This window comes from Rattus norvegicus, chromosome 3, assembly GCF_021556685.1.
Source record: "Rattus norvegicus strain SHRSP/BbbUtx chromosome 3, alternate assembly SHRSP_T2T, whole genome shotgun sequence".
NCBI lineage: Eukaryota > Metazoa > Chordata > Mammalia > Rodentia > Muridae > Rattus > Rattus norvegicus.
Genome location: NC_141536.1, coordinates 44490236 through 44516837, shown reverse-complemented (window position 1 = coordinate 44516837; position 26602 = coordinate 44490236). Strand labels below are relative to the sequence as shown.

The following is a 26602-nucleotide window of genomic DNA, read 5'->3' as shown; positions in this document are numbered from 1 at the left end:
TGGGAGGACAATGTGGGCTGCAACTAACTTGCCCCAGATCATGTGTGGAGTAAGCGGGGAACTGAAACATGGAGTTGAGTTTGCTTGGCTCTGCCTTCATTTTGTCTCTTGTGTTAATGAGACAAGAAACTCTTTCAACTGGTCTAACCAGGGCTGTGGCTTAAGTATATACACAGTGTCTGAGGGCCGCCGCTCTTCTGAAGAGCCAAAATCTCTCTAGGGTCAGCAGTTCCCTCCATCATCTCTCACCAAGTGCTCAGGGCTCCCGGTGTCTGCACTGCCGTTCTCCCGCCTGCTGCCAGTCAGCTTCCTGTTTACTCATAGCTTCTGCTTCCTCATAAGCTTGGCTCGGCATATGGTTTTGGCCTGTTGTGGCCTCCTCTCTACCCCCAGGCAACTCTTGCCGTTTCTGTCCCTTTCCTAACTGGTTCAGCCCTTGGAGTTTTGTGAATCAGATTCCCAAGGGTGAGAATCAGATTGGCGAGCTCATGTTTTCAATCCCACCCAGATCATAGGTCACTGGCCAGTCTGTAAAGTGACTGCCCCTGGGTCAGGTTCCCACAGCTTCACCTAGGACTGAGGGTGGGGGAGAAGGGAGGGGCACACATGCTACTGTAGTCTCAGTTTCCTTGCCAAGAGGGCAAGACTCCACAGTGCTGAATTTCCCCCCAACAGCTTGTGGTCTCTCTGGACAGTTCCTTTTATTTCTGTTTAAAAATAAGCCTTTTCCCAAATTAACAACAGTGAAAGTGGACTTTTCTAGATGAGCTTCAGTAGACTCCATACCTACAATTGCTCACGGATTGTCTATAATTGATCATATATGTTATACATGGAGTTTGGCATTCCTGTTATTTCCCTAAGTTTGAATTTTTGTGTTTTGATGATCCCATTTTGAGGATGGAATATCAATCTTTTCTTCTTCTTCTTCTTCTTCTTCTTCTTCTTCTTCTTCTTCTTCTTCTTCTTCTTCTTCTTCTTCTTCTTCTTCTTCTTCCTCCTTCTTCTTCCTCCTTCTTCTTCCTCCTTCTTCTTCTTCCTTCTTCTTCTTCTTCTTCTTCTTCTTCTTCTTCTTCTTCTTCTTCTTCTTCTTCTTCTTCTTCTTCTTCTTCTTCTTCTTCTTCTTCTTCTTCTTCTTTCTTCTTTTTCAAACCCAGGACCTTGTGCTTGCTAGGCAAGCGCTCTACCACCGAGCCAAATCCCCAACCCCCAATCTTTTCTTCTTTGTATAAGGCTTTCTAGGTAAGAGACTTTTGAACCCAGGTTCACATTTTAAAAACCAAACCAAACCAAACCACATGTCTGTGTTTTCTTTTTTTTAAAGCACTTCATGTGAAATTATAAACAGCATGCTAATTCTTAGATTTTTTTTAGACTTAAAGTCTGTCCCTTTAATGTCTTTCAGATTTTTTTATATTTTACTATTATCAGAATTGTTCTCTTTAAAATTTCTTATCATTTAACATTTTTCTAATCTCTAGAGAACTATTATCAGACATCCAATCGAGTGTTAGCATTTTGGAATAGCACAGTATCCAATGGGTTATGACCCAACAAGTGCATCATGATTTGAGAGGAAAGCCATAAAAAAAATTAATGCTGTTCTTCTGTGGTTTCAATTGTGGTTTCCTAAGAGACCAGTCAGGACAACTGAGGTTGTGCACTGGCTTTTTCTATAGATGACTCGGGGGAATCGTGGAAACGGTGCAGGGGGCTGGGTGTGTCTTGAGTCCTCAGGAAAAGGCATCTTCAACTTAACAGTTGGAACTAAAACTGTCCACTTTGTATTTGTGCTGGGTCATAGTGAGAAGAGACAACAGGTCACACCAGACAACCAAATGCATGGAGTAGTAGAAAACAGTTCTGGTGTCCTCGCTGTCTCATAGATGAGCTATGCTGTAATCTTTTAAGGGGCAGATATCCTGTGAGTTTTATGGAGAAATTTTACTTACCCATTGTGCACCTAGTACGCTATCCTTTGCTTTTACTTATTTTTAAGTGAAAAGAATTAGGATTATGTGTGTGTTGTGGCTGTGTCTGCTTTCAATAGGCGGGACTTACTTTCTATTTCTTGTTACTTTTGCTGGAACTCTGGGGACTTTGGAAGCAGTTTACTAAGTCACCAGCAGTATTTCTGGGAAGTATATTTTTTCAACCTTCTGTTTTCAGAAAAGCCTCCGAATGGCTACACTTTTGCTAGAAAGTTGATGTTCACTGCATCATTGTGACAGCCAGAAGTTGAGTTCCTTCTCTTGTTAGACAAGCTGGGATTTTTCATTATCATAGCAGATGGGCCTTTGCCGGAAGATGTTAGAAGCCAAGGAAGACCTGTCTATGTGTACTGTGGCTGTAATCCCAGAATTCAGGAATACTCACCAGGGATCCCGTCGCCAATTTAAAGATGGCAACCAGCCCTGGTAACCCTATCCAGAAATGCCTTGCTTGTCAGTGACCACCCTCTTCTGAGGCCTTCACATCACACGGGTTCAAAGTCTGCCACATTCAGAGAGGTGACTGGGAAAGGGGCCGCAGGAGAAGCAGTTTTTATTTTTTCCACTTGAGAACAAAGGAAATTACTCCTGTCTTTGTCCCTTTCTTGCCCAGTCTTTTTAATAACTAAGTTGAAGACCGATTCCTACATCTTCTGTGTTTCCAGGAAAGCTAGGTCTCACTCTCAGATGGCTTACAAGGTTTTAAGTGCCTTTTTGACACCGTTGTCTTGAAGGAAAACTCTTCCTCTGTGGCACAAGAATGAAATTGAAAACTTTCCGGGGCGTATTTGGGTGAAGGACTGGAAAAGGAAAAAAACAAAACAAAACAAAAAACCCGTTTGCCGTACAAAAATGTAGCATGCGAATAACTGGGGGACGAAGAGGTGTCCTGGGAGGTTGATCTGGACCGGGAACTAGGACTAATTATCCCTGCCTTTTCGGAACCAGGGCTGCTGTTAAAGATGAAAGAAAAGGCGGGCCATTGGCTTCCTATCCAGGTGTTCCAGCGGTTCCCGAAGCGATGCCCTTAAAAGGGGCAGCCAAGTGGGGCGCGAAGCCGCGGCGACGCCTCGCCAAAGGGCCTGGGGTGGCTGCTCCCAGGAATGTGCGGCACGCGGGGCGCCAGAGCCAACCATTGCGCGGGATGGGGGCGCCGCGCAGCCCGGGTTGCCGCCCCAGCCCGGGAGGCCGAGCGCGGGGGCCGAGGCCGGGGGAGCGGGCGCGGCCCGGCGGCGGGCGGGCTGGAGGCGCGGGAGGGCTGGGCGCGGCACTAGGCGGTGCGCGGCCGCTTCCCCGCCCCCGGCCGGCGCGCTCTCGGGGCGGTGGTTGAGGCGGCGGGAGGTGGGGACGCGGCGGCGCTGCTCGTCCGCTGCCGCCGGCTCCGCGCGCGAACTCCGGTCCATGGCACGCAGGGCGGCGGCCCCCGGAGCTGCTCGAGAGTCGCCGGCCGCGCGCGTCGCGCCGCACTTTTAGGGCGGGAGCCGCGAGCCAGTCCCCGGCCGCATCCTCCCTCCGCCGTCCCGGACGGGCGAGAGAGGGAGTTCCCGGAGCGCCGCGGCCCGCGTTGCCTCAGCTCCCCGCGCCCGAGATGATCTTCCCCAGCGGCAGCGGCCACCCCGGCGCCGCCGGCGGCTGCAGGACGCCCTACCGCAAGCAGGTGAGGCTGCCGCGCTCCCCGGGCCTGCGCCGAGCGCGCGGGGCGGTGACCCGGTTTCGGAAGGAGGCGGCGGGCGGGGAGATGCCCGGGGGACCCGGACGGGGACCGGCGGTGGGGTGGGACGGGCGGGCGCGCGGCCAGGGGCTCCGGCGGCCCGCAACAAGTTTGGGGTTTTCCTGGAGACCTTTGTGTACAGAGAAGCTGGGGATACGTCGGGGGAGTGCTTTGCATTGCACTGGGGGACCTCCAAGAAACCTGTCTGATTCGTGGGGAACCCGGAAGACACGCGTGTGTGTGTGTGTGTGTGTGTCTGTGTGTGAGTGAGTGTGAGTGTGTGTGTGTGTGTGTGTGTGTGTATGTGTTCGCGCGCGCCACCCTTCTAATTTAAAAAAAGAAAAGAAAAAAAAAGAAAAGAAAAACAGGAACTTCTGTCACTTTCTCAAGGTTTTCAGAAACACAGGGAAATCCTGTGACAGAGATACTGGGATAAGCCTGAGTCATACACACGCCTTTTCCTATTCTAAATTTGTTTCATACATTTTCTAACAGATTGAACTCCAAAGGCACTTGAAAGGTTACATCCGAATCCCCTGCCTGGAAAAGGAGTGGAACTGGCAGGTTTTAGTTTCGGTCTTTTGTTTTTCATCTTTGTTTTTTTTAAGAAGGTTACTGAAGCCATGTTGTGATAAAAATCCCACAGCCTCTCAGCAGCAGCAGCAGCAGCAGCAGCAGCAGCAGCAGCAGCAGCAGCAGCAATAATAATAATAATAATAATAATAATAATAATAATAATAACCCTAGCTCTAGATTATGTTAAAAATGTGCAGGTCTGTTTAGAAGAAGGTTAAACTCATTTAGAGGTCAGTGGCAGAATGCTTGTTGGGAAATAAAGAGCAGCATTGCAGATTTTTTCCCTCCATAATAAATCACTAGTCTACACCCTCAGCCACAGAGACAGATCAATTAAGTTATCCCCGTAATGATAGCAGCAAACTGTACCCTTCCACTGAAACTGTGGTTCCATTAAGATCCAGATGTGTGGCACTGGAGCCTGGTGACTTCTTTGTGGCGGTTCACAGGATCATTGTTCCTGCTGTCCCAGCGTCAGGGCATCAGAAATCTTCCTCGGGGTCAAAAAGTACTATTTTCTGCTTTCTTTCCTTTGGCTCTTTTGTTTGTTAAAAATTTCCCTTTAAAAGAAGTAGGTGTCCCTGAGTTTTACGCCCACGAAGTCCAAGCCACAGCCCCTTTCACCTTGAATTAAGGAGTCCAATCCAATCTTCGGATTCCAAATCCAAAAATCTCTACTGATGACTTTGCCGAGTCCCCAGTATCCTGATACCCACAATGTCAGGATTCCCAAATGGGCATCTCAAAAACCCACTTCTTGTGGCTTTATTTAAAACAAATGCCCTCAGATACTGTGTGTCAGCATCAACTTCAGAAGTGAAGCCAATTTACACTTGAGTATTCTCCCAACCCCACCCCCCACCCCCCTCTCTCTACCTGAAAAGATGGCTAATTACGTTAGGGCCTTGTGTATTCATTCATTTATTTGTTGTCAAAACCCAGCAGGGTGTTAGCTCTGGAATGGGAAAGGCTCCGAGGGTGAGGCCTTTTGCTAAGAGAGGCTGGAGGTTTTTGGTTGTGGAGGGGGGGGGACAGCCTGCTGGCTGGAGCATGTTGATAAGATGCTCTTTTCTCGTGGCTCTCCTTGGACTCAAAGACTAAAAGGGCTGACTGAATCAGAAAAACAAACAGACTCTCTTTTTTTCTATAGGCAAAGAAAGAAATGAATGTGCAGGCATTATACAGACACAAGACCCTGGGTACCAGTGGTATTTGAGTCAAAGGTTTCTTTTGTTAGTGTTTTGCCATTCACTGGAAAAGCACACTTCGAGCGCAGGGACCTGGTTTACTGTGAGTGACTTCATGATCTCATCCTGGCTTAGGCTGAATGGGGAAATCTAATTAATACTTTTTATAAGATTCTGTGATGCTAAGCTTGCGCCTTTCAGTTCATAAATGCTTCCTTCAGTTTGGCGACAGAATTGGCAATTTTCAGGCCTATAATGCAGTTTGATTTTCATCTAGAAATACACAATCGGCCCTTAGAGCTGATTTCAGATAACTTCCTTGAGGAATAGAAAGGAATGTAAGGGATACTTAAACCACCTTTGGAAAGCATACAAGTCAGAATCACTCTTATTATGTACACACAGAATAGTAGTAGCTAAGGATCACCGAACGCCTTCCTACCTGCTGGCTGGTATTTGGAATGCTTTCTGTGGATTAACTGATTTCAACACGTTGGCAGCGTCCCTGTGTGGTAGGTAACATTAGTATCTACTGTGAACATTGAAGCATGGGTTCAATAACTTGCCCAGAGTCCATACCATCTAGGGTGCATAGCCGAGACTTGAACCCTGGCCACGGGCCTTCTGGACCTCTTACTACAGCTGCCTTTTCTGCCGTGAACATCCCAGGGAACACCCAGGGAGAGCTTCTCCATGCCAGTACCTCTGACTCCCTAGTTCTCCACCCACTCTGTATGTATGTGAGTGTAGGTTGTGAGAGAGGAGGTGAAGAGGGTTGTTCAGAGTTTAATCTGAAGGATGAGTTAGTTGGTGGTGTTTGGTGAGTGTTTGTTAGTCCCTTTTGTATTTTACATATGGAGGAGTGGTCCAGTTTCAGTGGAAGCAGAGGTGGGCCTTGCTCATCCTTCTCTCCCTAAGGGCTGTAACCAGGGCACCTGGGATAAACAGGATTTTCCTGCATCACCAGCCTGTGGGCACATACACCTGCTCAGCTCAGGCCTGCAGGGTGAGTCTGAGTACCCCAGTGACTCCCAGCTAGTCAGTGCTAGATAAAGGTTCTTTAAGTTTCTGAAGTAATGAGCACATCCTCTCACTGTGGGTTGTGACTTGCAAATAGGCTGTTCCTTAAGGAGATACAGTCTGATTATGCGAAACTAGCGTCCCCCAACGGAAATGAAACCATTAATCATGACTTTGGTAATCGTGAAAATATTTCATTGTGGCTTAAAAGGAAAAGAAAGTGCTTCGTACTCTAAAGGTCTTTACAGACAGAGTGGGTTTTTCCAGTTTTATTTCAGGTTATGTTTCTTGGCTATTTAAATATTATTACTGTTTTCATCATTCTGCATTCTTTTATGTTTCCTTACTTCTTTCCTGCCACTTCTTCCTTGGGATAGTTGACTCGGTGACGTCGTGCAGTGTGAGTTTGGCAGATGGTGACATGTAGCCAAAGCCATTGTGGCTGAGGACATTGCCCTGGTGGTCTGTCTCAGGGTTTTGGAGGAAGTAGGTGAGTGAATGTTAAGAATTCCAGTGTGTCTGTCTCTCCTCAACAGATGGGCCTGCCTTCTAATAGCGAGCCTAGCCAATCTTGCTCACTTCTGGCGAGGAGAACCTGCCACCCCGCTTTAAGGAGATTTACACAGTTTGCTGCTTTCTTGAAGATGAACTGGGTGTAGCTGCACGTGAGGAATTCCAGTGATTCAGTGTTTGGCCTCGTTTGGAAGATGACATAGAAAGCTGCAGATGACTCGACAAGGAGTTTCTGCTCCAGCAGCTCATGTTTTGTAAAGTTTGTAGATTAAAGTTGTGTGGACAATGTTTTAAGTGAATAGTGCCAGAGCCAATCCTGACTTTTATTTATTTATTTATTTATTTATTTATTTATTTATTTATTTATTTATTTATTTTTACACAAAGGCAAACATTTAAGCAGAGATTGGCGGCTTGCTCGGAGAAGTAGCAAAACAAACAAACAAAAAACAAAAAAGCCAGAATTGGGTTTGTGTATTTGAAGTCCCGTCTCTTTTTGTATTCCGCTCTGTGTGCTTATGATGCAGTAGCCGTTTTGATCGGAATCGATAGGCTTAGATGCCTACCCATAGGCTTGTAAAGTGTAGACCCCCTTGGAGGACTCGCACCGTTTCTGCTGGCCTCGCCTTTTGGCCTCTCGCTACATTTCCCACGGTTCATGTTATGTTTTGTTGAACACATTCCCGGATTTTGTTTTCTCCTTTTTGACACAGACAGACAGACTGACTGACTGGCAGCTGTCAAGAGCACACCCCCAGAGACGGTTAAAATTATTGCATTTTTTTTGGTCTGTTTCTTTGTGGGAGGGGGAGTCTAAAGTCTCTGGATGTTTTTAATGTTCTCGGTGAGCAGTAAATACTTAGGACATATCCTTTGTTTTTTTGTTTTTGTTTTTGTTTTTGTTTTTTTTGTATGTTTTGCCTAATTCCTACCATGTACACATAAGATGGACAGGGGACGGGAAGTGAAATGGGCAGTGAGGTTAAATGGCCCGGTTAGTGAAAGCCGGGTCTCTGAGGTCAAGGGCTGGGTCTGCTACTAGAGAGGAAAAAGGAAGACGGGAACAGCTGTGCCTCCTCACTTCCCTTTACTCTGTGACTCTGAAAGACATGGAGTGCATCCCGGGCCCTGGTTTAGCTTGGGGAATTGAGGCACTGTAATTTATTGGTGGTTTTTGTTTGTTCCATAAATGCCTTTGCTCTGGGGTTATCAGCTAGCATCTATTGGACGTTGAATAAAATCAAAGTGTCAGATAACCAAGGTATAAGTGTCTCAAATACGTTGTGCCATGCATTTTTATTCGCCAAATCCAGCAATTCTATCTTAGGGAACCCAGTTCACCCTTTAAAAACTAGTTATAAGACATGATTACAAAACATGTCTTTTTTTTTTTTTTTTTTTTTAACCAATTAGAAATCTGCCTCTTAGCACATCCCTTATGGCCTGATAGAAATGCAGATCTCTCACCCTTTTACCTCTTCAGCCATTTTGGCCAGTGTTTCCTGCTGCACTCCATGTCACTTGGCTCAGGTCTACCTTTTCCAGATCTGTTCACTTCCCTGAGCCTGGGGTTGTGCCGAGTAAATGATAATTGTGTGTACTCACAAGGTGGTTGTTGTTAGTCCTTCTAAGGTGTTACTATTATTAATGTCCCCACAGAGCAGGCAGCAGTGAGTGGTCCCGGGAGGCACTGTGAGATCTTAGGAGAACTCAATACGGTCTCTAAAGAATGGACCCTGTTTACAGTCTCCTCAGAAGAAGGCATGGTGTTTAGGCTATGGGCAGCCTCAGAGGAGGGTATGAGAGCTTGGAGTTAGAAATGAAGTCCTCAAACACATTTTTTAAAAAATGCTAGTAAGCAGAAACGTGGGTCTCTGCCTTTAAGAGGTTGTCCATGCGCTATGTGCTAATGCAGTTGGCCTTCTCTCTGGAGAACCAAGCCCTCCGACCTCTAGTCTGTATTTTATGCAGGTATTTGAAAGCAGAAAGTCAAAAAAGGCACTGATGGCAAAATAGAGAAATGTTTAAATTGCTTGAAAACTGACGGCTTTGATCATTAGTGTACCCAGGATTGGTTTCCTGGAGTTCATCCTTTGTGGTGTTTGTGTGTTTGATTTTTCAAAGATGTCATCTTTACCTTACTCAGAACTGGAAACATTTTTTTTTTTCCTTTTGTCCTTGGGAGTCTGTAGGTGTTTGGTGGGTGTTTGTTTTCAACTCTGGAAGGAGTGCTTGGCTTGCTACATTCTAATGCTTTCTGGAGTTTAAAATACTTGGTAGACAAGGAGAAAGGTGTTGCTGGGGTTAGGATAATATTACTAGATTACTAGATAAACAGGGAAACTGAATTCTGGATTAAGCTAATGAATTAATGCAACTGTTAGTACTTAACACTTTAAAATGACAGAACAAATTATGCCTTTCTTCAGATTACTATGACCTGGGGGTTGGAGAATCTATGTGGGCCCACTGTAAGCACAGAGAATTCCAAAACAATGATATGTAAATTAGGGGAGATTATTTTGTGTTTGTTAATTAGATATCCAATATAATTTCTAAAATTCAACGTTAAAATACCGGGGCTGAGCATAATGGTTATAGGTGTAGCGCTCGGGAAGCTAAGACAGGAGGATTCCAAGTTTGAGGCTAACCTGAGCTAGCCTGAGCTATGCAGTCAGTAAATAAATAAAGTACAAAAGTAAGCCCTGGGAAATGATCTAAAAGATGCCCCTCCTCACTTCTCCTGCTGTAGAATGTGCGTGACTGGCTTCTCTCTTGGTTCTTTGTATTTCCTTCAACTTTCCCCTCACTCTGGCCACAGAAGACACAAGTATATAGTTGTTGAGTTATCAATTTTTTTAAAGTGGAAAATCTTGAAATGGTAGTTACCTTTAGTTTCTCAAAATTGTGATAAGCTACTAAATAATTTTTTCATGTTGAGAATGTCCAATAGTAGTATAGGGCTGGCCTCCAGGGTACATATCTGCAGTCCGAGTTGCTGTGTAGAACCAGGTGAGGGGACACTCAGGGTCAGACTGGGCGGCAGTGTAAGAATTTAGTTTAAAAAAAGCCCTCCCCCCAGCACTGTGTTTTTTCTGCATTTACATATACACTCATATAACAGTGTTGTTTCTTATGCAAATGCACACATACACATACACTCAGACATGCATATTCATACACCCAACACTGGTTTTCATGAACATATATACACACATGTTCATAAAACACTTGTTTTTCATACACACACACACACACACACACACACACACACACACACACACACAGCTTGTCTCTCTCTTCCTGGGCCTCAGTTTTAAGGGATGATTTTTGTTATTTCTGATCCTTAAAAATGAAACCCTGTGCCATCTTTTTGGGAATATATATAACTATATAACTATAACTATATATATATATTATACACATATATATACACACACTCATATGTATATATGTATACATGTATATATATGTATACACATATATACACATTGTGTATATATATATATATGTAATAACATTAGATTACCTTGTTTTGCACACACCACTTGAACTTAAAAAACAAAACAATATAAGGCACTAATTTACATGCATGAATTAATGTAGACGAGATGCAGCCAAATACGTGAAATTTCCTATTTTAGATCACTGCTATAGTTTGGTTTCTGTTGCTGTGTTAAACACTATGACTAAGTAACTTGGAGGAACAAGTTTATTTAACTTACCCTTCCATGTCAATGTGTCCCTCATTGGGGGGAATCAGGACGGAACTCAAACTAGTTAACAATTGCAGCAGAGACCATGGAGGAACGCTCCTTACTGGATTAGTTATTCAGCTTGATCACCCCTGCCTAGGGGTGATGCTGTCCACAGTGGACCACATCAGTCGCTAGTCAAGAAAATGGCTCACAGACTTGCCCACCAGCCAATCCCAGGGAGGCAGTTCCTCAACTGTGGCTCCTTCTTCCAAAAGACTATAGTTAGTTTGTGTCAAGTTGGTAAAACTAACCAGTATAGTTACTTTATAGAATGGCTTTTGTAAGGGTTGAAAAGTGCAACAGTTTTACGGACAGATAAATGCCCCACACATTGAATTGCTATATTACACAGGACAAATCCAAGCTGTTTCCCTTCTGTCACATACCTCTGGTTGTGATTTATTTTGACTAATCACGATTGTCTTATTGGGAACTTCCTTTGCAGCTTTTTTCAAAATGTAGTGTGGTGGGAGGTGTAACTTCCGAGTGTTTTATGTATAAGGAAAGCAGAGAGGGTGTCTGTAAGCAGTAGAAGACAGATCAATTCAGCACTATTGAAGCACTTTTCAAGATGTAGCCTAGGAGAGTTTCAGTGATGAGGGGGGTCTTTTTGATAAGTGCTACAGAGGCTCCAAGGCTTGAGGGAGGGCCAGGGCAAATGGATAGAGGAAGAGAAAACACAGAGTTACTGTGTTAGCTTTTTGTTTCACTCATCTATGCTCATCCCTAGGTCGGTTGTCCATATCTTTGCAAGTAATATACTTTTGATGCTGTGTGGGCTGGGGACAAATATGTATCCTCATCATTTCACATTTAATCCTGATTCTTATGTCCTCCCCTCCCTTCCTCTTCGTATCAGTCCCATCATCCAGCACTTAGGTCCTCTGTTCTTTGGGCTGTAAAACATCATTTTGCTGAGGCTGTAGTGCTGCGTGATTATTCCCCACACTTGGGAGGCAGAGACAGGCGGCTCTCTGACTTAAAAGGAAAAAAATATATATACATTTTGGTTTAGGACTCAGAAGATCAGCAACCCACCATTGCCATTCATGTGTTGTGTAGAATACTTTGTATCTATTTCCTGGTCTCAGTTTCACAGCTCAAACTATCCTGGAACTCAGACAGTTCAGTTGTTGGGTTTTGGGAAAGTTGAACTGCAGCTCAAAAATACTGTGTTAGTTACTGGATGTGTAGCGTAAGGTAGATGGTTTTCTGAAGAGGCCTGAGTCCTAGGAAGTAAGGAGCTAGTCCGGGAAGGTCTGGAGAGTGCTGAGAGCCCCACCTGTTGGAGCAGCTAAGAGATAATTAGGACGCAAAAGAAAGCAAGTCCGTTTTTTTTCATAGGCAGAGTTACCAAGTTATACAGATGACAGACAGTACTCAAGCCCCTAAATAGGCATGTAAAGTGTTCCATTTATTGACTAATTCCTCCCAAAGATTTTGTGGCTGATGTAAAAGCTGGCTCTAAGACAATATCAGTGTTTCTGACTCAGGAGGTGGGACTTTGGCTGCCTGGTACATGCATTTCAAGAAGATGCTGGGTTGCAGTCCAGGCTTTGAAGATGGAGAAGACAGGTTTTACTGGGGGACCAGTAAGTGACTGAGGTTAGCAGGATGCAGGGCAGAGAGCTATGAGATCATGCTTACTAAAATAGATGAGAGCAGAGTCTGGGCTTAGAAGGTCCCACAATTGAAGTAGAGATGTCAAATAGAGTAGTGGCAATGACCTGGACTAGCTATTAACATACTGCTTGAGAGTGAAGGGTTTCAAGCAAAGGTCCCAGGTTTTAGTCTTGGTTAGGAGGTTGAAAAACTGCTGTACCTTGCTTGCTTATCACTGGGCTAAGTGATAAGGACAGCCCAGCTGGTCTGTTACAGAGATTTTCTGCATTTTTTAGATGTTATAATAAGGAGGGGTAGGATTGCTAAATTCTGTGGCTGACATTCTGTCCAGACACCAGGAATGCCAAGCGTCTAGTAGAGTTAGTTCACAGCAGTTCCTTGAAGGGAAGTATCCAGCCTTTAATGGGTCCTTGTACTTCCGGGTGAGAACCGCAGTGGGCTATACACATTTCAGTGCTTCCTGGAGGGCTGCCTTCCAGTTGGCATGAAGGCTGCCTCACAGGAGTGCCTAGATTTATTTCCATGGTCACGTGTCATTTCTCCATAGTGGAAAACATAATTCTGCAAATGCTTTTACTTAAAGGTTTTGCACTCAGTATTTTGGTGTGGTGTGGTGTGGTGGTGTGTGTGCGTGCATGCGTGTGTACGTACATACAGAGATGTAGATCAGAGATCTCCTTCCACCATGTGGGTCCCAGGGATCAAACTTGGGTAATCAGGTTTGGCAGCAAGCATCCTCCTTTCCTACTGGGCCATCTCAAAAGCCTCCAATGTTTTTGGTTGTTGTTGTTCGTTTGTCTTGGTCATCAATGTCTCTGAAGACCAGGCTGGCTGGAATCAGAAAGGTCACAGAAGCTGGGTGTGGTGGTGCATGCATGCCCTTAATCCCATAGGAAGACGGATCTCCGGTCTCTTTTGAGGCCAGCCTGGTCTACAGAGAGGGTTCTAGGACAGCCAGGGCTACACGGAGAAACCCTTTCTTAAAAGACAAAAGCAATAAACAAAGTGCCACAGGTTAAAGCATCTCCCAGTTCAACAGGAATATGACAGAAGTTCAGGTTACAAGGTGAAGGGGCTAGCCGGTTCCTCACCACAAGGAAAAGATTCCAAGGAAGGGCAGTGAGTTTGCCCTGACCATTTTAACTTAGCCCCACCAAGTACTTGTTATTGTCCCCACTTGTGATCACAGTTTGTTCACAGGTCAGTCACAGTTTAGAACTGGAACCCGGGGCGAGAAGTATTGGGAGTAAGGGAACATATTCCAGGAGCGGGGTGTCAAAAAAAAGGGGGGGAGCACAAGTTGTAACCATCCAGGAAGGAGCAGTCTGGGCCTTTCACACAGTAGGTGACAGAAATACCAAGACTCTGAAAGAATGCTGGAGCCTCAGAAACCCTTTCAAGGAGAGCTTGCTGGCTCCAGTAAAGGATGCCCAGAGGTCATGTAAGACAAAGGCTGGTGAAGGACAGCTGAGATTGTCTGTTGAGAGGTCCTGGTGTGTGTCTGTGGATCTGAAGTCTCCACAGAACACTGTGTGCAGTGGGGCAGGAGGGGAGAGCAGGAGGAAGCACATTCCAGAAGGTTTAAAGAGGAGATGAGTGAGGCGGGAGTGTCTTTCAGAAAGCCGGGCACCAAAAGGAAAAGGAAGAGTCCCTCCCTTTGAAGACTGACAGACAGCCCTGATTGTTTTAATCTGTGTTGAAGGTCCTTTCGAGAGCCGGTGGAGGAGGCTTTGCTCTTAAGGCTTTGCCACAGAGGCAAGCTTTAGCCCTGCAGGAGCTGGGTATGAGAATGTCAGAGCCAGCTAGGGTTAGTTGTGATACACAGAGATGCTGACAGGGAAGGAGGTCACTGGGGTATTAGGTGTTCAGTTCCTTGAGACAAGACAGGAGAACGTCAGAGAGGGAACTGCTGTCTCAAGGAGTTCTGACAGGAGGCTTTAGAGTTCTTGGGAAGTTGGTGAGCACAGAAGCAGAAATGGAGAAAGGATGAGTAAGTGGGGGAAGGGCGGGATCAGGGAGGGCCGGGCCGCCTGAGTCAGCCAGACACTGATCTTCAGCAGACAGTGGGCTGGGTTCTGGGGAATGGGTTGGTGTGGTGTTTGTCATGGGTAAAGTGAAAACTATGAAACTTGAGCATTGTTAGGAGTGCTTGTGGAGGCAGGGACCTCAAGGGAGGCCAGCTATGTTGAGAGTAAGGAGCCTGGCAGTTCTCCTCAGAGGCAAAGAAAACTCTGAGGAGTGAAAAAAGAAAAAAGAAGAAAAACTTTGTCACTTCAGGAACAGTGTTTTAGAAAATAAAACATACTTTGACTATATTCTTTCCCCTCCCCCAACTCCTCCTAGATCCTCCCCACCCACCTTCATATTCTTTCTCTTGCTTAGAAAAAGAGAAACCACACAACCAAAAACCAGCAAAAAAAAAAAAAAAAAAAAAAAAACCAACAAAAACAAAAAGCCAAAACCCAAAACAAAATTAGAAAACAAAACAACAGACTAAAATTAAAACAAAAAGGAGAAAATAAAACAAAAATACTAAAACAGGACAAAAAAAAACCCCACACAGTAATAAAAAAACAAACAAAAGCCAGAGGAGCCCCTTTTGTGTTGCCTAACTACTTTTAGGCATGGGGCCTGCCCTGCACTGTGGGTGACATGCAGGGTCAAAATTGTGAAAGTGTAGCAAGTGTAACACCCCTAAATCTCCAGCTTGGGAATGTGGGTACAAGCCAGTGATCCTGCCTCGTGGCCTTGCTTAGTATATTAAGTCAAAGAATAGCACTGCCTTCCTCGTACAGGCAGAGGACATGGGTGGTCACTACTCTTAAGTCAAAGTGCTCCAGTTCTCACATAATTAGGCCTCCCTGTTTGTTCTGTTATACTATTTTCAGAGCGAATGTTAATTTTTTCCCCCTTTCTTTAAGTAAAACAGGGTCTGCCTTTTGTAGTCTGGGCTGGCCTTGAGATCATATTTTTCTCTCCCAGCCCCCCCAGTTCAGGAATTATAGGCCTGTACCATCACACCCTACATCCAATCTTGTTTCATAGAGATTGCAGCCAACCATGAACCACAAACTGATTATTATGGGTTGGTTTTTTTTTTTTCCCACCTGACCTCCAAGCTTATACTTCAGTTTAAGAAATTTCACTCACACCGTTTGAAAGCGTCCCTAGTTGCTTTGAAAGACAAGGTGTGGAAATAGTTGTGGCTTTCAACTAACTCATTAGGTGTATTGTTGTGAGGACATTTCTGACAATTCTTAGGTCTTAACTTTTCTCAACACAAAATTCATGACCATGGTTCCTTGACATTCTTGAGATAGAAGATGGCACTCATGTGTGTGCCATCTGACACGGCTGTTCTCGCCTGTCCCTGCTCCCCTTCTGAGGTGTCCCTTCACAAGTCAGTTTACATCAAAGAGTATGGGTCAGGGAGGTTGTGTGATTATAACAGTGGAAGAAATTGCCATCATTCCGATTATCGTGGGAAAATGTGGTAAGAAAGGTCTGAAGCAGTTGAACTCTCACTGGAGAAAGCATACACAGGCGTTGGGTCAGGACTGCCCAGAGACGGTAACCGTACAGAGATACTCAGACCTGTCAACGGTGCAGAGGTGCTGAGGGATCTTGAGTGCGTGCCCCCACAATGAGGCGTTTCGATACCTGGTTTTAAGTCCCTGAATTTTGGTTATTTAAAGCTGCGTCTCAGTTGTGCTCACTGAGATTTTCAGAGTCTGTTGAATGTTGAAAGAGTTCCAGGAATTAAAACACTCAGCGTTAAGAAAGTTGGCGTCGTCACGAGCTGCATAGCTTTGCCTGGGAGAAGTTTTTGAACGTCTGCAAGTGAAGATGTTTCTCCAGTTGTATATATTTCATTCATTCATTTTCTGGAATTATTTGACCATGGGAATCCTTAGTCCTACGTTACGAACAGTAGGTTTGAAACAGTTTAAGCAACATTAGCTTTTAAGGAACCTTTTCGTTTGGTGTTGGAAGTGGTAGTAGAGATGACCTGGCCAACTGTCTGGTTTAACTTCTCCCAAAAAAACTAACATCCAAAGTCATCCAGGAATGGTGAGCTCTCCCAGCTAGGAGAGCTCGGCTCCCCCCCCCCCCCCCCAACCCCAGCACTGTAATATCTTGGTTTTTTTTTTTTGTTTGTTTGTTTGTTTGTTTGTTTTACCATTTTTAGTTTCCACATAATGCAACACCCTAGCCCTATGGCTACCCTAATGAACATTAGTTACAGTTAGTATCTTTTAAAGAATGATCAAGGCGGCTTCAGAATTAGTTTCGTTGTGTGTTTGAAAGCCACTCTCTGACTGGAGTGGTCCTGTGGTGGGCATGTGGTCAGCTTACATTTCTCTTTTTGCTTTTAATTTCTTTTCTCTTAAGGCCAATTTTTCCATCTCTTCTATCACTTCTTCAAGCATCTAGCAAATTGGGATAACTGTGACTTGGGAAATCAACCCAGTTTAAAGTACCAGTGATCTGGAAAACCCACACACAATTATTAATGAATACTCTATTGTTCTCAAAATCAGTTTTGTCTTTTCCATTTAATTGGCTGTGGGTAGGCAAATTTGCATGATGTTAGCCCCGTCCTGCCTTACTCTAGCATGCAGGGTTTGCTCTGTGGTTTCTAGGTGCAAGTTCCTGTGTAGGGGAGAACGTTGCAATCCCCCTGTGCCAAGAGCCCACCAGGGATGCCTGTCCTGTGCTCTGATGGCTAGTCCCCTGCATTGCCAATTACTGAGATTTTGCAGACACCGACTGCTCACGTGTAGGATTTGTTTTTAAGTGTATTATCAGTGCTCATAACTGACTACTCTATGGAGTAATGGTGTAACGCCAGGCACTGGTTAGTGCACACCTGTAACTGGCACTAGGAGATTGGACGCAGAAGGATTCTGAGTTGTAAGCAGCCACAGATGCCTAGCCAAGACACAGGCTCAAAAAGCAGCACAGGGTTGTAGAGAAACTGGAGAGTGTTGAGAGAGATTCAAGGGAGAAAGTGTTTCAGATTCTGAAAGGTCCTCGTCATTGTCATCTAGTCAAATCTATGAAGTAAGATAGAAACAGTACCCAACAGGGTTGGGATTATTGATGGTCAAGAGAGATAATCAGTAGAGGTTTACTTTGGTATTATTGGTGCATTTCATGGCTTACCTAGTACTGGCTGACAAGAGTTCAAGCTCTGTAGCTCCCAGTCTCTGCCACAGTTACCCGGTACCAACTTTACGAAGAGCTGTGGATGATACGGGAGGGGGGCGTGGCTACTGTAAAACTTAAACACAAAAGCCAGAGTAGGTCACATTGGGTCTGCGCACCACCGTCTGCCTGCTGCTCATAGGTGGACCCGTCTTTGTGGAATCTTTTACTGAGAATGTACAGAAGGAATAGAGAGAAAGCAAAGCCAAAGCAGACAGCGACCATCATTGCAAGCTTGGTCTGTGGAGGATAAACAGCAAGAGAGACCATATGAAGGTGGGTTTGGTTCATAGCGGGTTTTGAATTTAGGGTTCAATCTTAAATATCATTGGCTAAACATGGGGAGGCATTCTTGTGTTTGTCATCCATGGGGTGTGTGTGTGTGTGTGTGTGTGTGTGTGTGTGTGTGTGTGTGTGTGTGTGCACATGTGCATGTATGCATGTGTGGCCATGCATGTGGAGGCCAGAAGTTGATGTCAGATGTCCTCCTCCTCACCCTCTATCTTATTCTTGAGATAGGTCCCCCAGGGAACTTGGAGCTCAATGATTTGGTCCAACTACCTGGGGTCATCCTACCTTACTCCTTCTGATTTATCTCGTTGCATGTAGATACGAACTTAGGTCACTCACGTCCCTGTAGCAAACACTTGACAGACTGAGCCATCTTGCCAGTCCTACCTTTTTTTTAAACTCTAAAAATTTGGTGATAAGTCCGAAATGGTGAGAAAATTGTAAAACACAAAAGGCTACCTGGAGCAGAATGTTTCTGTTGGACATGTTGTTAGTGCCATAGCTGTTTTACTGGTGTAAAAACAAATAGCACAGAAGCGCCATGCAGCAGTGGGCTGAATGACTGTGAGGAAGTGCCATCCACCAGACGTATTTTAGCAGCAGTGTCTCACGTCCTGTTCTGGTGACTTAGACTGATGAGGGCACTGGCAGAGCAATGCTTCCTCTGCACAGAGGAGCCCAGAGAGTGCTGCAGCAGGCTTCTGCCTGCTTTTTACTCTCACCTGGCTTGGCATTGAAACTCTTGCTTTCTCCGTGTCTCCCTGTGCCCAGGGTTTCCTCTCTGTTCATCTATACCAGTCGTGGGGTTTGGGACCCTGTGTTTAGACATTTGACTATAAAGAAGGTCACATTCCAGGATGCTGAGGAGCAGGGGATCAGACTTCTAGGCTGCCTTAGGGGTTACATTTCATCGCTAACAGCCTGGTACGAAGCATTCTTTTTTTTTTTCTTTTTTTTTTTTTTTTTGAGACAGAACTCCTCAGTTGGGCCTGTGAGTGAGGCCAGACTACTTAATGACATATCCATCATCATGAGAACTTCAATAATGGAAGTATGTCATTGTAAGGACATTTTCTCTTTTGTGGCTGATTTTTAACTTGAGGTTAGAAGATAGATCTTCATATAGATGGCTCAAACATACAAAATGATCCTAGAAGCATCTCCTTAAAACTGTAGCCCTCAAGAAGCTTTAGAATTCCTGCTCTGCCGCAGCCCAGTCTATTCCCACCCTTCTGGCCAGAAGTTCCTCCCAGCTTCTAGAAGTCTCTTTTCCTCCTGCTCTCTCCTAGGCCTTTATTAGATCATTGAAAATGGCAGCAGAACTCTGTCTTTCCACCTTCAGGTCACCTCCCTCTTGACTCTAAGTTCTACCTGAAACTTGTGTCAGAACTGAGCCCTTCTGGTGTGGTTTTCATCCACCCGCACCTGAGTGGTAGTGTGGGCAGAGTGGAAAAACCCAGACGCTCAATGCCTTTATGCAAAGGGGATTCCTGGGCCACTGTGTTGGGGAAATCAAGTTGCCTGTGGGGGAGTGAAAGTGACTCCTACCTTTATCAGGGAAGATTGTTGGAACAGATTCTTGCCCATTGGTAATTTTCATTTGAAAGTTACTGTGTTAGAATGTAGTGTTTTTATACTTATAGCAGTAACTTGTATGTATGTATGTATATTTGTATGTATGTGTATGTATGTATTTATGTGTGTATATATGTGTGTGTGTAAGTCTGTGTGTATCTATGTATTTATTTGTATGTGTGTGTATACATGTGTGTATGTAAGTGTGTGTGTAAGTGTATGTATGAGTGTGTGTGTATGTGTGTGTATGTAAGTATATGTGTGAGTGTGTGTGTATGTGTGTGAGTGTGTGTGTATCTATGTATTTATGTGTATATGTGTGTGTATATAAGTGTGTGTGTGTTTAAGTGTATGTGTGTGTATGTTATGTTTGTGTATGTATGTATTTATGTGTGTGTAAGTGTGTGAGTGTGTATGTGTGTGTAAGTGTGTGAGTATGTGTGTATGTATGTATTTATGTATTTATGGGTATGTGTGTGTATATGTGTGTGTTTGTGTGTGAATGTAAGTGTGTGTGTGTATGTGTGTGAGTGTGTGTGTATGTGGGTGTGAGTGTGTGGGTGGGTGGGTAAGTGTGTGTGTGTGTGTGTATGTGCGCTCGAGCTTCATTAACAAACAGGTGTTTCACTTCTGTTAGCTTTCACTTAAATTTTTTTCCTGATTTGTTAATAGAGAACAAATCTCAGATGGCATTAATTTTTAAGGAAATCAGCTAAATTAGTCATTTCTTTGTACAAAGGATTCTTGTAATGACTGCTTGAATTGTTCCTTAACCTTTGATTGGGTGTATTTCTTCTGAACCAGTTAGACCTCGAAATGGATATGAGCCTTGGAGTCACCCCCTTTGTAGCATTGTGTTTATGTGATTTGTGCATATTTTAAGGGCACAACATTTGCCAATTCTATTCAGTTCCTTTCAAAAAATTTTTCTTCACTGTATTTAAAACAAGGATTTATTACTCAGGCCCAGTTTTCAAAAACCGCACCCAACATGGGAAGTTCGGCATGCTTGACAGTCACCATCTCAGCAAGCTTATGTCTGTCCTTGTTTGTCCAGGAAGTACACCCTAGGTGCTCTGCACTCTGCCCAAAATGAGGTCACTGGACTTTTCAAAGGAGCCGGTTTTGTTTGTTTTCACTCAGGGAAGCACGTAGGGTTGTAACCTGGAGAACTGGACATTGAACTCGTGACATGTCAGTTCACAGGAAACCGTGGAACCTCCCACATCTGAAGGGATGTCACAGCAAGGAAACAGAAAATGCACAGCTCAGCTTGGCTCGGGATTTGGAGGGTGTGTCCAGAGAGGGTGCAGTTTTAGGATCAGGAGAAACCTTTTCCTGTTTTCCCTCAAGTGCCATCCGAAGAGACAGAAGGCAGAGTCTGTGGATGATGAGGACAGGGTGGTGGCTGCTTTGTAAAGGACCTAGACAAAGAGTCCAAAGTACCCTATGCATGCAGATGCACCTTAGGGACCATAGACAGGACCAGGCTTATAGCAGGGCCTCTGAATTTCAGGGACAGACAGCACTCAGCTCTGCTCTCAAACATGGAAATGATTGTCTCTGTGTCATACATTCCCAACATGGTGGGGACAGCCGAGGTTCTGTCTCATAACAGTAATCTTCAAGCCCAGAGGTAATACAGACAGGAAGCATACGTGGTGCTTGGTGGAGAATGACAAGTTCCTGAACAAGTGAGTCAGAGTTGACTCTAAAAACAGGGATTCTTCACTGAAAGCTGGTGTGAGAACATTCCTTGGAACCTTCATTAGCCTGAGTCCTGGCATAGCTAAACTCATCTACTAGAGCCCTGTGAGTGTCTGCAGGAAAGGGCTCCAGGTCAGTCTGTCTTCATAGGTGCTGAGCCAGCAGAAGCTCAGGGCCACTGATTCCAGGGCCTCTCTGAAACTCAGAGATCCAAGATGGGGGTGGTGGCTTCTCTTTCCTTGTTTTCTTTCTTCACACATTTTTGCCCTGTACATTTTTAAGGAACTCCCTTTGTGTGTGTGTGTGTGTGTGTGTGTGTGTGTGTGTGTGTGTGTGTGTGTGTGTGTGTGTGTGTGTGTGTGTGTGTTTGCGTATTTTGGGATCCAGGAGTCTGGTAGGGAAGCTAACAGCAAGCAGCAGAGATTCCAATGCATCTCAGAGACCAAGTACAGGGATGGCAGTGAATTGGCATTTTCCTCCTATGCTGCCCTTTCTCCACATCCTCTCTGCTGTCACCATAGACAGGGCTTCTTCCTTTGGCAGCAGATACAGTGCAGTTTCACCCCCACCATCAACTGACAGGTTGGCTGTCTAGGCAAGAGGCCACTGGGCCATGGTGTGCAGCTCCTCTCACCATCCCCAGATGTTCAGCATCTGTTCACATAACTTTACAGTGAATTCATTACTGTTTATTTTGGGGGGAAATCAGTGAGGCTTACCCAGATCTTACTCACCCCCACCCTAAGAAAGGCTATAAAAAGAAGCATTCTGATAAGAATTGTTTCTATAATAAAACCTTTTTTTTTTTTTCTCCTTTTTCATCATCGTAACCACCCAACCTCATAGACAGTTTAGGATACTTGGAAGTTTCGACATGTTATCTACCATGTATGGCTTTTGAGTAGCTAGGAAAAAAAGCAGGCAGACACACTGAGAGTTGGAGCTGCCATAGATTTTATAAATACATTGCCTATCTTGCGGTTAAGTTGATTGGGAACGGCAACTTTTACAGCCACACAGCAAACATGCCCGCCACTTCTTCAGATGACGTCAGCTTTTGGAAGGGCTGCATGGAATAACAGTTAGCTTTACTAGCACACCAGAGGTGAGAGCCAGCTAACAAAAGAGTCTCGTTGGAATAAATGATTGTGGAATCTTACATTTCAGTGAGAAATACTGAGAGAAGCAGAGTGAGAAGACATGTGTGGTTGTTTTCCTGGGTAGCTCTAACAAAGGAGAGTCCATGGCTTATCAGTTCCCATATCTGAAAGGCAGATGTGTGCACGGGGTGCCAGCATGGTTGATTCTGCTTGGAGCTTTCCTTCATATTGCACACTGCCTTCTGCAATATCATGATGAGTAGAATCTAACTTTTAGAGGTGTCCAGGAGTCTGTTTTCAAAGGACACTAATCTCATTCTTGAAGGCTCCACCCTCATGACTTGATTACCTCCCAAAGGTTCCGTGTTTTAATACTGTCATATCGGCAAAGGTCATACTTCCAACATGTTTGGGATAGATACAATTTGGAAGGGATACAATTCAGTTCCTAACAATTGGTTTGAGTATAAATACATACCAGCCAACAAGCTGATTTCTTAATAGCTGTTTAGATCATGGTTTAATCTATCATTGGGTATGGTTGTATATACATATAATCATAGTATTGGGGATGTTATTGTAGGAGGATCAAAAGTCCAGCCTGGACTACATATGGAATTCATGGCTAGCCTGGGCTATAACTAAGCCTTCTCACAAAACAAAAGAAACTACTGAGTAGATAGTTCTCATCCAGTAATTCTAAGCAGAGATTTTTACATTAAACACACACACACACACACACACACACACACACACACACACACACACCATCTGAAGCATTGTATTTGATGGTTTGGCTCTTAAATTTTACTGTTGAAATGTTGATAGTAGTCGATCCCTCCTCCCTCCCATGTTAGTCCAGAAACACAGTCTTCTAATGGAGTTTTAGGACTGATAAACCATCTTAAGTTCTTACCTTGTTGCGAGCAATGGTCAATCATACAGTACACTGGGTGGAGGGAGAGTATGCTTAGTGTTAGTGGAAGGTGTAAATTGCTGGCCTTTTGCACCACCCTTGTTCAGGCTTGAGAGCAGCACAAACAAAGCAACCCAATGGGACATGTGTCCACATCTAATAGCCCTCCATCCATTCTAGTCTCCACTTCAGCATTTAGAAGGTATGTGTTGGAATTCCAGAATTTCAGAGAAGGGCTTTAGCCAATGCATGTGTAGTTAGAACTTACGCTAACCAATGAAAAGGTCCAGGTATTCTGGTGGTTTTGAGGATAGCCATTCCTAGGGAGCCACCCCCCCATCCTCATACCCTCCCCCTCCCATCTCACCTGCCTCTCATATTTTGCCTGTTGAACTCAGTGTGATTTGTTTCACTCTGTCTTTAATGTGCTTTTGCAAAGAAACCCGAGAGTAGGAGGTGGGAGACTGGACCTGCACTGTGTATAGGTCAGTTTTAAGATTAGAACTGGCTGTGGCATATTTTAGAGAGAGGCTTGGGAAAGATGGGTTTGGCACAGACAATACTGGCTGAGCACCTCCTACGAGCTTGACATTTTCCTGAGGGCTCCATAGTGAGTACTTACACAGTGTCTTGATCAACCGTCAGTTGGAATGGATTGGTGGCCTAGTCCTCATGTTACACATCAAGACTAAGAGAGAAGGTAGTTTGCCAAGGACAGATAGAATTATGACTATGGTGACATCTGAACTCTGGCAATCTGCCTCCAGAGTCCACCTCATCACAAGACTGTACCATCTCCAAGGTCCATTCTCTAGGTTTTGAAGCGTACCACTATGGAGTGACTGTTACCATCAAAGATCTGCATACGTTTGAAAGCAGTCTAGACTTGTTCTGTAGCAATGCTTCAGAAATAAGTGGAAACATCTGCTAATTTCTAATGGCATTTTTTTTCTTCAATTTCCCTGTTGGGTGACAAAATTATCCTGGGTAGACAACACACACACATCTTGCCACCTCACATAGGAACCCCTCAACAAACCAAAGTCCAATCTGAGCCAATGAGTTTTATTGGACTTCCTGAAAGGAGTATGGTGAGGAATTACTTATTGGGACAGCCTCATTACCAAGGCCCACCCCAGCATGTGAGAGCTCACAATTCAGTGCAGGCAGCTCCACAAGTTGTTGAAGATCCTCTCCAAAAGGCTGCAGTCTAAACCTTTTCCTGACAGCTCATTGGTTTCTGCTGCTTCTGGATGGGCAGCTGGTCTAATCTTTGCCTCTTGATTTAGCTGAAAGTCTTTTTTTTTTTTTATTTATGCTCAGCTTTTGTTGTTTACTCTGGCATGGAAGGACCTAAGAATCTGATCAGTTTCAGGGACTTCCTGTAGCTATTTCCAATTGTTTGCCTCCTTAGAGACCATTTCTGCACAATGGATTGTTTCAATCTTAGAGTAACCTGGTACACAATGCTCCACCCCTTCCTCCTGTTCTTCTATTCTTTTGCCCTCTCTTCCACAATGACCCCTGAGCCATGGGCAGCTAATAGCTATAGTTGTCTACCCGTGTTGAAGAATGTGGCCATTGTACTGCAGGCCACTGTGCCACAAGTTTTCCAGACATTTGTTCTCCAGAGCATCACTAGTGGTTAGGAGTTGAGGCTGACAACAATGGTTATTTCTGTGCATAAAGAACATGTTTAGAGGGCAGTTAGACATCACATTTGCCTGGTAAAATAATAGAAGTTGCTTCCCCCATGGGGCCTTTGACCTTCCCAGCATGATTTTTGTATGTTTGGTAGGTGGGTTTGTTTTGTTTCTTTCCTGGCTTATAGTGCAAACTTCCTCTTGTGGAGCAGGCCTTAAATCCAATTGGAACGCTGTTGGTCTTGCCCACAATAGACAAGCAGGCATGTCCTACCTGAGTCCCACAAGCTCCATAGCCGAGCAGGATTGTTGGTGAGAGCTCTTCATCCATAGCCTGCTATGGTCCCTTCCACCACTATAAAAGACAACAGGGTGAAAATTTCCAGTTAAATCCCAGTTTAATCTATGTCAAGAGTCAAAGTGTGTGGTGTCTTCAGCAATAAGGTCTTACTTTCTAGTTCTACCACACAACCATGAGTTGTAGCAACAGCCTCTGGGTTTCCTCAGGCTTCCCTGACCCTCACAGGGAGGTAGCCCATCCCTGGCACTGGGGTTTTCATTCTGTAACCTTATGGCTTCTGGGAGTGAGTGTTCCTTTTCTGCCCATTAGGGAACCTTTTGGATGGTTCCTCCCTTTCAGTTAACCCAGCCCCACGATGGCTGTAAGATATGTGGAAATAGCGCTACACTTCATTGTCTCTCCGGTTGCTTTACAAATCTGGAAAACACTCAGAGGATAGTGTTATGTCATCTGCATAGCAAAACCTTTCGGGAGGATGAGTAGGCCAGGCTATGTCTGGAATCACCATTCCAGGTTAGGGGTTACACAGATAACCATGGTGAAATACTCCAGAAGTCTGTTCCCTGTCCTCAGCAAGTGATAGGTGATCCCAGAGGGTCCCAACTAAGAACATACTGAAGTTGAACATCAGCAAGGTCTACAGCTTGGACAAGCTCCATGAGTTTAGATCAGTTGCTTCCTCCCCTGATCAAGATGGGGTACAAAGCGTGGATCGCCGACATGAAGTTAATTGGCTCGATGTAATCCTCAGTCCTTCTCTCTCTGAGCTATTGGGCTTCCCGTATCTTACAGCTCTTCCACAGAGCCGCCCTACAACATTTCTCCATTCTTGACTAACTCAGCGGAACTGACTGGAATCCGCTCAGACCCAATGGTTAAAGCAGTAGATGAAACCTTGTTCTCTCTTTTGCTGTACCTTCTGGCTTCCTGGGTCAGACAGGCCCTGTAGCTAAGGCCTCCCATTCTATACTTGGCTGTTGAGTTTCTGCGTGGGCAGACCATTTCTACCTCTTAGTGGTTTCACTGGAGGGATGTATACCATTCTCAGTATGAGTGATAATTACTCAGCCTTGGAACAGGCTGATCATCTCAGCTGTATTGTTCTACCAAAGATTCCCTCTGTGAACTTCTCCTTGGGCTCTAAAGCCCCTCAGCAACTCCTTAGTACACAGTTTGGCTTTCTGTCAATGTTTCCCTCAGAAGTCCAGCTTGCCACAGATCTTGCCACGTTTGTCTTTGAGTAATCCAGGTAGACCTCTTCCTCTGTTTTACCTTCATTTCTTCTACTTCGTTCTTTCACTTTAAGGACACCATATGTGCTGGTTGAAGTCACCTCAACCTGCCAATGCTTTCCTACTTATAATATATATATATATATATATATATATATATATATATATATATATATATATATATATATATATATATATAATGATAAAAGTTCAGAACATGAACAAGTTCCCACTTGGCCACCATCTAAGC

The 26602-nt window shown here is 44.6% G+C and overlaps 1 protein-coding gene across 34 annotated transcripts in view; it reads left to right on the top strand.

Moving 5' to 3' along the window:
• The window catches only part of Rbms1 (RNA binding motif, single stranded interacting protein 1), a 224219-nt gene that overhangs the window by 86298 nt on the left and 111319 nt on the right, over nucleotides 1-26602 (top strand). For 8 of the 34 annotated variants that reach the window (XM_087653105.1, XM_087653100.1, XM_087653094.1 and 5 more), the window contains 1 exon segment: nucleotides 3308-3648. In XM_087653105.1, the coding sequence (XP_087509231.1) occupies nucleotides 3580-3648 (69 nt within the window). In that variant the 5' untranslated portion in view covers nucleotides 3308-3579. 34 annotated transcript variants of the gene reach the window in all.